At 48.2% G+C, this 13,275-nt stretch overlaps 1 protein-coding gene across 1 annotated transcript; it reads left to right on the top strand.

The window, feature by feature from the left end:
- The first annotated feature begins 8,462 nt into the window (after positions 1–8,462).
- On the top strand, positions 8,463–12,698 carry LOC311142089 (centrosomal protein CCDC61-like). The gene is made up of 13 exons (XM_084177671.1): positions 8,463–8,613; positions 9,049–9,226; positions 9,318–9,400; positions 9,477–9,637; positions 9,736–9,888; positions 9,986–10,193; positions 10,449–10,531; positions 10,668–10,897; positions 11,149–11,227; positions 11,472–11,663; positions 11,797–11,830; positions 11,918–11,987; positions 12,149–12,698. The coding sequence occupies exons 2-13, from the start codon at positions 9,079–9,081 to the stop codon at positions 12,238–12,240; spliced, it is 1,533 nt and encodes a 510-aa protein (XP_084033797.1). The 5' UTR covers positions 8,463–8,613; positions 9,049–9,078; the 3' UTR covers positions 12,241–12,698.
- The last annotated feature ends 577 nt before the right edge of the window (positions 12,699–13,275 follow it).

Genomic DNA, 13,275 nt, shown 5'->3' with positions numbered 1-13,275 from the left:
AGCCTTATTCTGAAATTGATTAAATTGTTAGTTTTTTCATCAATCTACACACAATACCCCATAATGACAAACACATGTTTTTAGAAATGTTTGCAAATGCAGTGTTTGGTTTTCGCCAGGCATAATGGGACCCATCTCGTCCAAAAAGTTGACTCAAGTTTGCCAAAAAGCACCTGGATGATCATCAAGACTCTTGGAAGAACATTCTATGGACAGACGATTCAAAAGCATAACTTTCTGGACGACATGGTTCCAGTAATGCCTGGCGAAAACCATTCAGTATCACAAATATGCAAAAGTATAGAAAATTAGAAAGGGGGCAAATACTTTTTCATAGCACTGTATCTCCCTGGCATATTACATCATTTATGCAGCAGCATACAATACATTTTTGTGCTCACCTTGTTGTGCTGTGCTCACTTGAACAGGAAGTTGGCACGCCGGTCCTTCTTGGGCAAATTCTGTTATCACACTTTGTCATCAAAGTCTGCCATTCTCTGTATTTATGGTGCTTTCAAGACAGCTGGGAACTCTGAAAATGTCACTAAACCGATGTGGATGTGGTGGAGGAGTCAAGCGCAGGAAACAGAGGTTAGTCCAACAAGACTTTAATAGTCTAAATAACACGAGTGGAAAACCCCGACCTCGAAAACACACGAAGTGGCGAGGGAAAATTACGCACACGCGTAAAACACTAAACATGAAACAAAACGGAATACAAGCACGTAGCATCGACAAAGTGGCAACAAAATAACCGTGACAGTACCCCCCCCTTGACCCTTGCCTCGGGGACGGCCAGGAGGACGCGGACCCGGGCGCGTGGGATGCCCACGGTGAAACTCAGTCAGGAGGGATGGATCGAGTATGTCCCTCCTGGGCACCCAGCACCGTTCCTCCGGACCGTACCCCTCCCACTCCACGAGATACTGGAGACCACTCATCCGGCGCCTCGAGTCCAAGATGGTCCGGACCCGGTACGCCGGGGCCCCCTCGATGTCCAAAGGGGGCGGATGGGTCTCTCCTATCTCATCTTCTTGGAGTGGGCCAGCTACCACCGGCCTGAGAAGAGACACATGGAACGAGGGGTTAATATTTTTATACTCTATAGGCAGTTGTAACCTGTAACACACCTCGTTCAATCTTCTCAGGACTTTGAAGGGCCCCACAAACCGCCGACCCAGCTTCCGGCAGGGCAGGCGGAGGGGCAGGTTTCGAGTCGAGAGCCAGACTCGATCTCCCGGTGCGTACACCGGTCCCTCACTGCGGTGGCGATCAGCGCTCGCCTTTTGTTGACGGATGGCACGCTGCAGATGGACATGGGCAGCGTCCCACGTCTCCTCCGAGCGCTGAATCCACTCGTCCACCGCAAAGGCCTCGATCTGGCTCTCGTGCCACGGTGCCAGGACCGGCTGATAACCTAAAACACACTGGAAAGGTGTTAAGTTGGTGGAGGAGTGGCGGAGAGAGTTCTGGGCCATCTCTGCCCAGGGGATGAACCTAGACCACTCCTCCGGCCGGTCCCGGCAATAGGACCTCAAAAACCTACCCACATCCTGGTTGACACGTTCCACCTGCCCATTACTCTCTGGGTGGTACCCCGAGGTAAGGCTTACCGAGACCCCCAACCGTTCCATGAACGCTCCCCAAACTCTGGAAGTGAACTGGGGACCTCGGTCAGACACAATATCCTCGGGGACCCCATAGTGCCGGAACACATGGGTAAATAGGGCCTCAGCGGTTTGTAGGGCAGTAGGGAGACCCGGCATGGGAAGGAGACGACAGGCCTTGGAAAACCGATCCACAACGACCAATATGGTGGTATTCCCCTGGGAGGGGGGTAGGTCTGTTACGAAATCCACCGATAGGTGGGACCATGGTCGTTGTGGAACGGGCAGGGGATGTAGCTTACCCCTGGGCAAATGTCTAGGCGCCTTACACTGGGCACACACCGAGCAGGAGGAGACATAAACCCTCACATCCCTAGCTAACGTTGGCCACCAGTATTTCATGCTAAGACAGTGCACGGTCTGGCCAATACCTGGATGTCCAGAGGAGGGTGATGTATGAGCCCAATAAATAAGACGATCACGGACCTCGAGCGGAACGTACGTCCGTCCCACAGGACACTTGGGGGGAGTAGGGTCGGTACGCAGTGCCCGCTCGATTTCCGCATCGACCTCCCATACCACCGGAGCCACCAAACAAGACTCCGGCAATATGGAAGTAGGCTCGTTGGACCTCTCCTCCGTGTCATACCGCCGGGACAGGGCGTCTGCCTTACCATTCTGGGACCCTGGGATGTATGTGATCTTAAAAACAAACCGGGTTAGGAACATATTCCACCTAGCCTGACGAGGGTTCAATCTCCTAGCTGCCCGGATGTACTCCAGGTTACGGTGATCAGTCAGAATGAGGAAAGGGTGTTGAGCCCCCTCAAGCCAATGCCTCCACACCTTTAGGGCTTGGACTACGGCTAACAGCTCCCTGTCCCCAACATCATAGTTGCGCTCCGCCGAGCTGAGCTTCTTAGAGTAGAAAGCACAGGGGCGGAGTTTAGGTGGCGCGCCGGACCGTTGTGACAGGACTGCCCCAATACCGGTCTCGGACGCGTCTACCTCAACCTGGAATGGTAAAGAGGGATCCGGATGCGCCAGCACCGGAGCCGAGGTGAACAGGTTCTTCAGTTTGACAAATGCCCTGTCCGCCTCAGCCGACCACTGCAAACGAACCGGACCCCCCTTTAGCAGGGACGTAATGGGAGCTGCAACCTGTCCAAAACCCCGAATAAACCTCCGGTAGTAATTAGCAAAACCCAAGAACTGCTGCACCTCTTTTACAGTGGTTGGAGTTTGCCAATTACGCACGGCCGATACCCGGTCTACCTCTATCTCCACGCCAGACGCGGACAACCGATAACCCAAAAAGGAGACGGACTCCTGGAAGAACAGGCATTTCTCTGCCTTGACATACAAGTCGTGCTCCAACAGTCTTCTCAACACTCGGCGCACCTGGGCTACATGCTCGGCTCGAGTAGCAGAGTACACTAGGATGTCGTCGATGTAAACTACTACCCCCTGCCCATGCATGTCCCGGAAAATCTCGTCAACAAAGGATTGGAAGACTGAAGGAGCATTCATTAACCCGTATGGCATGACGAGATACTCGTAATGACCCGAGGTGGTGCTAAATGCTGTCTTCCATTCATCCCCCTCCCTAATGCGCACCAGATTGTACGCGCTCCTGAGATCCAACTTTGTGAAGAACCGCGCTCCGCGTAATGATTCCGTCATCGTCGCAATCAGTGGAAGTGGGTAGCTGTATTTAACTGTGATCTGATTGAGACTACGATAATCAATACACGGGCGCAATCCCCCGTCCTTCTTCTTCACAAAGAAGAAACTCGAGGAGACTGGGGAAGTAGAGGACCGTATGTATCCCTGTGCCAAGGACTCGGCTATGTATGTCTCCATAGCCGCTGTTTCCTCTTGAGACAGGGGATACACACGACTCCGTGGAAGAGCCGCTCCTGTTTGGAGATTTATCGCACAGTCCCCCTGTCTATGAGGAGGTAGCCGTGTTGCCCTCGATTTGCTAAACACGAGTGCTAAATCCTCATACTCGGGGGGAATGCGCAGTGCGGGCACTTGGTTCGGACTCTCTACCGAGGTCGCCCCTACGGAAACACCTAGACATCTCCCTACACACTGGGCAGACCACTCCATAAAAGCCCTCTGTTGCCACGCTATGGTAGGATCATGGGTGCCTAACCAGGGAAGGCCCAACACCACGGGGTACGCAGGAGAGTCAATCAGATAAAACTGAATGATCTCCTCATGACCCCCCTGCGTCGTCATTGTCAGTGGTGCTGTGACCTCCCTGATCAGGCCCGACCCCAACGGCCGGCTGTCTAAAGCGTGGACAGGAAATGGAGCTTCTACCGGCCGAAGGGGAATTCCTAACCTACTACAAAATGCCCGATCAATAAAGTTCCCAGCTGCGCCTGAATCTACTAGCGCCTTATGCTGGGAATGAGGTGCCACCTGTGGAAACCTCACAGGAATACTCATGTGACCAACAGAGAGCTCTGGGTAAGTGGGGCGCCTACTCACCTGAAATGACTCCCCAGTGCGTGGCCTGTTGTCACCTCTCCCAGGAGACCCTCCCCAGCACCTGGCCGCAGTGTGTCCTCCACGACCGCAGGTGGTGCAGGGGATGGCCCCCCTCGGGTTCCCTCTCCTCCTCTCTCTAGCGCCAGCACCCCCGAGCTCCATGGGAATCAGCTCGGGGGTGCTGGAGGGTGGACTGGACGACCCCCACTCGGGACGTCCGCGGGTAGCCAGCAGGGTGTCCAGACGGATGGAAATGTCCACCAACTGGTCAAACGACAGATTGGTGTCCCTGCAGGCCAGCTCCCGACGAACGTCCTCTTGTAGACTACACCGGTACTGGTCGATGAGGGCCCTCTCATTCCACCCCGCTTCCGCCGCTAGTGTCCGGAACTCCAGTGCGAACTCCTGTGCGCTCCTCTTCCCCTGTCGGAGGTGGAATAGACGCTCTCCCGCCGCTTTCCCTTCAAGTGGATGATCGAAGACAGCCCTGAAGCGGCGGGAGAACTCCGCGTAGGTGATGGTTGCGGCGTCTATTCCCCTCCATTCGGCGTTGGCCCACTCCAACGCCTTGCCGGAGAGACAGGAGATGAGGGCGGAGACGCTCTCGTATCCCGAGGGCGCCGGGTGTATGGTGGCAAGGTAAAGTTCCACCTGCAGGAGGAATCCCTGACACCCGGCTGCAGAACCGTCATATGCCCTCGGGAGCGAGAGCCGAATGCCACTGGGTTCCGGTGCTGAGAGAGGAGGACTGGCCGTTGGTGATGAGTTGTTGTAAGGGTCCTTGGCCACCTCTTGATTCACCAATCGGCACAGAGTGTTGGACACCTCGTCCATGGCGGTCCCGAGTTGCCGGATCATGGCGTCCTGGTAGTTGATCCGGTCCAGCAGGGATTCGGGTGCCACCGCTGTTCCTGCTGACTCCATGATGGTGTGTTGTTCTGTCACTAAACCGATGTGGATGTGGTGGAGGAGTCAAGCGCAGGAAACAGAGGTTAGTCCAACAAGACTTTAATAGTCTAAATAACACGAGTGGAAAACCCCGACCTCGAAAACACACGAAGTGGCGAGGGAAAATTACGCACACGCGTAAAACACTAAACATGAAACAAAACGGAATACAAGCACGTAGCATCGACAAAGTGGCAACAAAATAACAACACACAATTACCCTAGAGCAAAACAAGGAACTTATAAGACACGTAATCAACACCCAAACAGACACAGGTGTGACAGACAGGCAAAAGCAATCAAATACAGAAACATAGAGCGGTGGCAGCTAGTACTCCGGGGACGGCGAACGCCGAAGCCTGCCCGAACCAGGAGGAGGAGCAGCCTCGGCCGAAACCGTGACAGAAAAAAACAAGGTTGAATCATGATGACGTCAGTGATCTTCAGGTCGTAGCTCTAGAAAGAGGCCCGAGTTCCGGATTTACAATTCCGAGTTGGATGACCGTTCAAAACTTACTTTCCCAGTCGGAGATCGTTTTTCCCGAGGTCCCAGTTGTCTTGAACTCACTGAAGTCAGATTTCCCAGTTCCGAGTTAACAGTTGTTTTGAGCACGGCGACAAATCATGCTTCATTGACAGCATGGCCAATGTTGAATGTTTATAATTTTAAGCTTGAAAAGAGACCCTCGATCCCAGACTTGGGACCACACAGCCACTCCACTGGCTTTTGCCTCTCTCTTTCTCTCTGAGAACCTGAGCCCTAGGACCATACGTCAGGACTACCGGGCATGATGACACCTTGCTGTCCCCAGTCCGCCTGGCCTTGCTGCTATTCCAGTTTCAACTGTTCTGCCTGCGGTTACGAAACCCCTACCTGTCCCAGACCTGCTGTTTTCAACTCTTAATGATCGGCTATGAAAAGCCAACTGAGAGACCTGAGCCCTAGGACCATACGTCGGGACTACCGGCCGTGGTGACTCCTTGCTGTCCCCAGTCCGCCTGGCCTTGCTGCTATTCCAGTTTCAACTGTTCTGCCTGCGGTTATGGAACCCCTACCTGTCCCAGACCTGCTGTTTTCAACTCTTAATGATCGGCTATGAAAAGCCAACTGAGATTTATTCCTGATTATTATTTGACCATGCTTGTCACTTATGAACATTTTTGAACATCTTGGCATGGTTCTGTTATAATCTTCACCCGGCACAGCCAGAAGAGGACTGGCCACCCCTCATAGCCTGGTTCCTCTCTAGGTTTCTTCCTAGGTTTTCGCCTTTCTAGGGAGTTTTTCCTAGCCACCGTGCTTCTACACCTGCATTACTAGCTGTTTGGGGTTTTAGGCTGGGTTTCTGTACAGCACTTCGAGATATTAGCTGATGTAAGAAGGGCTATATAAAATAAAATTGATTGAAAATTGATTGAATAGCAGGCTAGTGATTGCTTTGCAATGCTTGCAGTTAGCCACTGATTCCTTCCAAACCACTCGTTGTTGAATTTGCGATTTCCATCTTGTTGTGTAATGCTTATGTCCAATGGCCGATGAGCACCGATACGTTTTATTTATAATTTATCTTCATAATTTATCTTCATATGACAAGGATTAAAAAGGATTTGCCAGTAGATTGTAGACTTGATTCATGATGATGACTGCAGCTAAGATTTTGAAAGTATGATGTTGACCTGATCAGTCCAATCAAAGCTACTGTAGATATAACGTGATTTGACATCATTTTATCTGTGGCCAATGACCTTGAGCCTTCTTGGATGGGCACTTCTAATGTCACTCTATGGCAGCGCCCAGGGGGCTTGAATTTTCAAGCTCTTCCCTTAGACTTGGTGGTGACATAGTGTCCCCATGAGTGATAGAACACTGAGCCAATCACGGCGCATGTGACACGTATTAATGCCAAAATAACATGCAAAACAGGCTAGCCCCCCCCCAAAACTAATTTTTTCCCATTTTTATTATATTTAATCTTTTAGCTCAAAATTGGGGCTCAAAACAGGTTTGGCTCTGTCCCACATGCCCTGAATGATGGGTTTCCACTGATGCTTTTACTATAAAAGAGATATTTCCACCACTACTCTTGTCCACGCTAGTCTGCGAACCCACAACCTTCTGTCCCGCAGCCCTAATTAAAATTCCTGCGTTGCCATGTAATGCTAACAGGATGAAGAACAGTTTGTAAAACTGCACAGCTAAGGCTCATGTCTGTCCAAGAAGTGAGGGTAAATGGTAGACATGTTCTCTGCCATCCACTTTATGTTTTAGATATTATTTTGGTTATAGGGGAGGGTCACTTGTTTTGTTTTTTCAAGCCTACAGATGGTAAAACATATTTTGCTCAATGGAGGGCCATCCATTTTCATTTCAGAGAACCATGTAACCCATATTATAAATAATGTTCACTTCCTTAGCATGCTGATGATTTCAAGTTGATTTGGATTAATTTTTTTATCTGTTGACATTCAATACATGTTGTTTAGTATATTTAGAACATTTAGTATGTTTAGTTTTCTCTGTGAGAAGCAAGTTCATTAAAGTTTTAAGTGATTTGGTTTATGTATATACAATGTTGTTAACACACAGTAACCAAAAACCTGATCTAATTTGCATATTCATACTGAGTTTGCAGCAAACAGTGGAATGTTCTCCAAGTTTCCCAGAATTGTTTGCCAGAAGTTCAAAAGTCGCTGCAAATTTGCCCCAACAGTTTGCCACAAAACTAATTTGCATGTGAAAATATGAGCTCTCAGCAAATTGGCCAACGTTTTGCCACAACTGTTTGCCAGAAGCCTATTTTTTCTACTCTAGGCCTACTTTAGCTCAAGAAGAGCGTGCCAGCCTGGTGATTCAGATACACTCACTCTGGAGGACTGGCTCATTCTAGTTCTGTGCTTGTATCACAGTATTGCACACGCACGCACGCACACACACACACACACACACACACACACAATAACAACTACGACACTCGTGAATTATTAACATGCTTATTTATTCACTCTTCACTTCCCTGACATGAGCTGCAGGTATTACAGGGTTATAATAAGATGCGTGCCTGTTGCAATTAAATAATTCCTATTGACCAAAAGTGCCCCAACCGCTGACCGCATCTGTACTGGTTGAACATATTACTACAGTTTAGCTCGTTGAGGATTTACATTTACAAAGCCTTGTCGTTACCATGGGGCTCAGCATCACTTTCACTAAAGGGCCTCAGAGCTGATGCTGAGCACCGGCGATACGGTCACAGCTTTTACGTATTGACGGTAGCTCCATCCAATCAGACTTCCTTGTATCGTATTTTCGACCAATACATTCAGTTGATATTGTGTAGGGGGCGGTAGTTATACATTCCCGGTTATTGAACCGCTACATTCAACAGTGGCGGCGGCTTCCAAACTGTCAGGTATTGAAGAGGTGTAACGTTACTCTTTCATTTCAAAGACACGATTTGACTTCATTGGATATTATTTTTATTTATTTTTATTTTAAGAAATATAATGCTCTCCAAGGTGTAGGAATTTGGATCCGTTTTCGAGGACATCACCACAGGTATGTCTCTAACCAGCAGAGTAAGCTAACGTTAGCTAGCTAGCTAGCAAGTATTTACCAACACAGAAAAGCCAACGTGCCAGCTAGTTCAGTAGCTTGCTAGCTAGCAGTGGAAATAAGCTATCATACGGTATGATAGTTAGCACTGCAGAAAACATCCGTTTATTTGCTAGCCATATCGCTAGCTAGTGTGTAGGTAACCAGATGTTGTTGGCTAACTAAGGTCTCGCCGGCTAAACTAGCTAACGTTAATGCAAAGAGACACTTCTCTTCATCTGTGGTTTCAGTGCCTGAAGCAGCTGAAGCGCACTGATTATAGTTCAAGTTAGTTACTCAATACTTACTAGGGCTACGTTTAGTTTGTCGACATTGATGGCTGTAGTGGGCATGTGTGAGATGTTGTGATTGATGGTCTGTCTCTGCCTTGTAACTTAGGTCTGTGGACATTGCGACCAAAGCAGAGAGATGGAGGCGGGCTCAGTGGTGCAGGAGGACATTACTTTCCGAGGAGTGGAGTTTGCTGTGAAGATAGAACTAGAAGAAGGATTGCTAATAGTCGAGATCTCTGATGCAATGACAGCTGATCAGTGGAGGGGAGGGTTTGACCCAGCCTGTAAGTGAAGCGTTGTGAAATGACATACTTCATTTACGTGGATATTATAGACATTACTATTTATTATTATAATGTTTTCATTGTGTCCCAGACATTGAAGACCTAACTCGCAAAACGGGCAACTTCAAGCAGTTTCCCATCTTCTGCAGCATGTTGGAATCTGCTGTTAGTAAGGTGAGTCTGCGAGGCAGTAAAGGAAGCTAAAACATGTTTATAAGTGTTCTGATTATGATTCATGCTTTTTCTGCAGACTAGTGAGTCTGTTACCCTTGACCTCTTGACCTATGCTGACCTGGAGCTCTTGAGGAACCGGAAGGCTGGAGTTGTTGGTCGTCCCCGAGCCCAACAGCAATCTCCTAACCTCAGTGCCAAAAGATACCTCATCCTTATCTACACCGTAGAATTTGACAGGTTTGTCTCTCTTTTAGCGATATCACTACCATAAGCTTGACTCAAACTCTGCTTGACATATACAACTGCGAAATTGCCATGTTAACCTTTCCCTATAGGATCCACTACCCCCTGCCCCTACCCTACCATGGCAAGCCTGACCCTGCCACCCTGCAGAAGGAGATCAGAGCCCTGAAGACTGAGCTAAACGCCCTGGCCAACCATGCAGGTCCCAAACCAGCAGAGCCAGAGATACGCCGGCTACGGGCAGAGTAAGTTATGATCTATTACACTGTATTAATCAGGACAGTCTGTATTGTTCTCTTCAGGTCAGAGGTTAAGGGCCCTGACTGTTCTGTCTGTTGTTAGACTCACCTTGGTGAGAGAGGAGAAGGAGGCCCTGGCCAAGGCTCTGGAGCGTCTGCAGATAGTGGGGGCTGGTTCCACCCCAGGAGGAGGGGCTCGGGGGCTGAGAGAGGTGGTCAGGAGTTTAGAGGACCAGCTCCTCAGAGAGAGGGCCAAAAGTCAGCGCTCAGCCAGCAAGAGGGGCCAGGAGCAGCGCCTCCTACTGGAGCAGGTTGGTCCTTGTTTGCATCATATTTCAAATAAGCATGTACTCTGGAACTTGTATAACTTTGAATAATTTAGAATGCCTGGCCTTCAGTTGATGCAAATAATGTAATAACATAGATTCCTGCATACCATAAAAAGGTATTGTGTGCATGTCAACACTTGGAAGTAGTCATTTTTGTGCCATTATAAGTAGGATTGCTTGGTGCTGATTCCATTGTTAAGCTGGTAGGCTAATTCAGACGTTTCCTGTCTCTCCAAGTTGGAGGAGCTAAGGGCATCGGAGCGAGCTCTACGGATTCGCGTTAAGAGTTTGACCAATGAACTGGCGTTGCTAAGACGAGGGTTAGTCAATCTAAGCATGTATGTCTTTCCTTTTTCTTTGTCTCTCTTTAACTTTCACTCACTCCCACTTACTTACTCACGCCTTATGATACTCTCCCTGTGGCTAATGTTGTATACTATGTGTGTCTGTTTTTAGTAGGGTGACCAGTAGGGTGACCCCTGCCCTCTCTGGGCGCAGTGCCTTGCGGGGTGATGGGGAGATCAGGCGTTCACTGTCCCGGGAACGTAGTTTAGGACGTGTTGTGGTTAGGGCTCGCTCAGGGTCCAGGGAGAGGACAGAAGAGAGGGGTCGAAGGTCAGAAGGCCAGAGGGCAGACTCCTCAGGGCCCCGCTCGCATGTCTCCAGACCCTCACCTTCTCCCACAGGTATTATTTTTTTCTGTCTCTATAGGAGTTTAGAGTTGACTGGTAATTCAGCTTCATTGCATTGCTTTGATTGTTTTACTTGGTGTACATTTGGTAATGAAATGGATACAATCAAGTTGACACCACCAAGTCTGAGTAAAGCTATCAGGGCTTGATTATCTGCTTGATCTTCAAGGAAAAATACACTCAAACTTTGTGGATTTTCCCTTGAAGTATGAGCTCCCAGTCAATCCTGTCATTCCTGTTTTCAGGTTCGCGGACGCCACGCTTTGACCCCACTGCATATATCCAGGACAGACAGCGCCGACTGAGAGAGGCGGAGCTCAAAAAGTCAGTCTCATCTCCCTCTATCCATTTAACTGTCATAACTTTATCTGCAGTGCAAGCTTCTGCCAATTTTACCAGTGTCTCTTGCATGTGAGACACTGGTATAGTGATTTTCATGTGTTGAAATACTCAAGGATTTCAAATGGCAACCCATTTTATCTTATGCTAATAGGAGGACCAATACTGAGTGAAACGTTTGCTGTAATCATGACTTAACTTGGCCTCCTGTGTTCTCTCTCTCCGTCAGCCAGAGGATGGTCCGAAGGGAAATGTTAGCGTCGCCTGTTCTGGAGAGGGGGCGGTCTCGGTCCAGGGAGGCTTATTCCCAGATGACCAGGGCAGGCAGTGGGAGCAGAGGGAGGAGCTTATCAATAGAGAGTAGGAGGAGCAGACAGTCCTCTGAGAATTCATTGGTGGCGTTGGATGAGTTGAAAATCAGGTAATTTATGCTTTACCTTCCATCTATATCACATGGTATTACAGTCCAAACTGGGTTTGTTTAAGTAAGTGAGAGATGTTCTGTTGCTTTACTGCGTGTCTCAGACAGTTCCTCATTTTGTTCTGTGTTTCAGAGGAAGGAAGCAGACCTACAATGGTCCAACCATGGTGAGTGCAGTGTGTTATTTTTACAGCTTGTGATAGACCTTGACATCTTAGTGTTGAGTGGCAAGTGACAGATATTTCTTTTTGTAGCCCAGAGGAAGACATTTGACCAGGAAGACCCATTGTAGCACTCCCACACACAGGATACGATCAGACAAAGGTAACCAATCAATGCCTACTCTTCAATCTAAAGTTTAATCAGTCAGTTAGCTAAAGAAATGAATGTACTTTTAATATGAGCCCTGGTGACACATTCTGCATGAGAACCTTGCTGAAACCAATGATTTATCATTGTCTGTGCCATGCTTGTTCTTTACCCAGAAGGCTCCATAGATGGGGCTGACTTGTCAGAGATCGATGCCCGGCTGCAGGCCCTACAGGACTACATGAGGGACCTGGATACGGGACACTAAAACCATTAATTCTGCACACTCAAAACTCTAGGCAGGAGAAATTAGTTCAAAGATTGTCCTGTGCTGCAAACTTAGACCAAGGACTACTACTATTGGAGTCGACACTGTGACTAAACAAGACCACTGCACTACACTGTGATATTTTTGCACACATTATCAGCCGATAGGCTTATGCAAGTGCAAACAGAGATGGATGCACACACTGCTTATTTTGTCGCCCTCTGGGAGACAGTGCCTGATCTGTGGATAAAGATACCACTGTGAAGGCTGTTAAGCCACTGTTAGTGTATTGAACTAGAACTGAGGAGTGACTGATTTTATACTACGGTTTTATAACTTATGCATTGTGTCTGTTGACCGTAATACCCCATTTCCCCTTCTTTCTTTTTTACGAGTGATTGATGAATGCAAAGATTGTTGTGATTTGAGATGTTTTAGTCTGTAAATATAACTTTCTTTTAAACATTTTAGGGGTGTTGCTTTTGGTGAGAAGTATAATTTAAAAAAATATATATATATATAAATGAAATGTTGTTTCTCATTTCATGTCTTCAACATATTTTATTGAACAAATGCCCACTCATGTTCTATTATCATTACTTCCTGTCTAGCCATGTGTTATGACTTGATGATGGGGGTAATGCCATGTCTGTTCAAGTGTTTTGGCCCATTGGATCAGAGTTAGATTTTCACCAAGTGCTGTATAATGATTTATTGCTTTGTTTTTGTGCCATTAGTTTTCTAATATGTGTTTAGCCTAAGACATATCTTCTCTAGTAATCATCACTGCAGCAGCTTTGTCTCTCAGTAATGTGGTGTGAGTGAGTGCACCAAGTGCACTGTGTCCTCCCCCTCTGCAGTACAGTTAGTGTTGGTTGGGTGGGCTGAAAGTTCCTCCCTAGGGCTTTACTCAAAGGGCAGCTGCCACTACAGCTGGCTGAGTCTCATTAATTAATAGCTAACCTTCCCGGCCTGGACCCTTCCTCTCCTGGGTGAGCAACTGGGCTGCAGGAACAGCTGCTTCCATCAGCACTA

Source organism: Coregonus lavaretus (genome assembly GCF_964263955.1).
Source record: "Coregonus lavaretus genome assembly, chromosome: 15".
NCBI lineage: Eukaryota > Metazoa > Chordata > Actinopteri > Salmoniformes > Salmonidae > Coregonus > Coregonus lavaretus.
The sequence above is the reverse complement of the archived record's forward strand: the minus strand, read 5'-3'. Positions and strand labels throughout refer to the sequence as shown.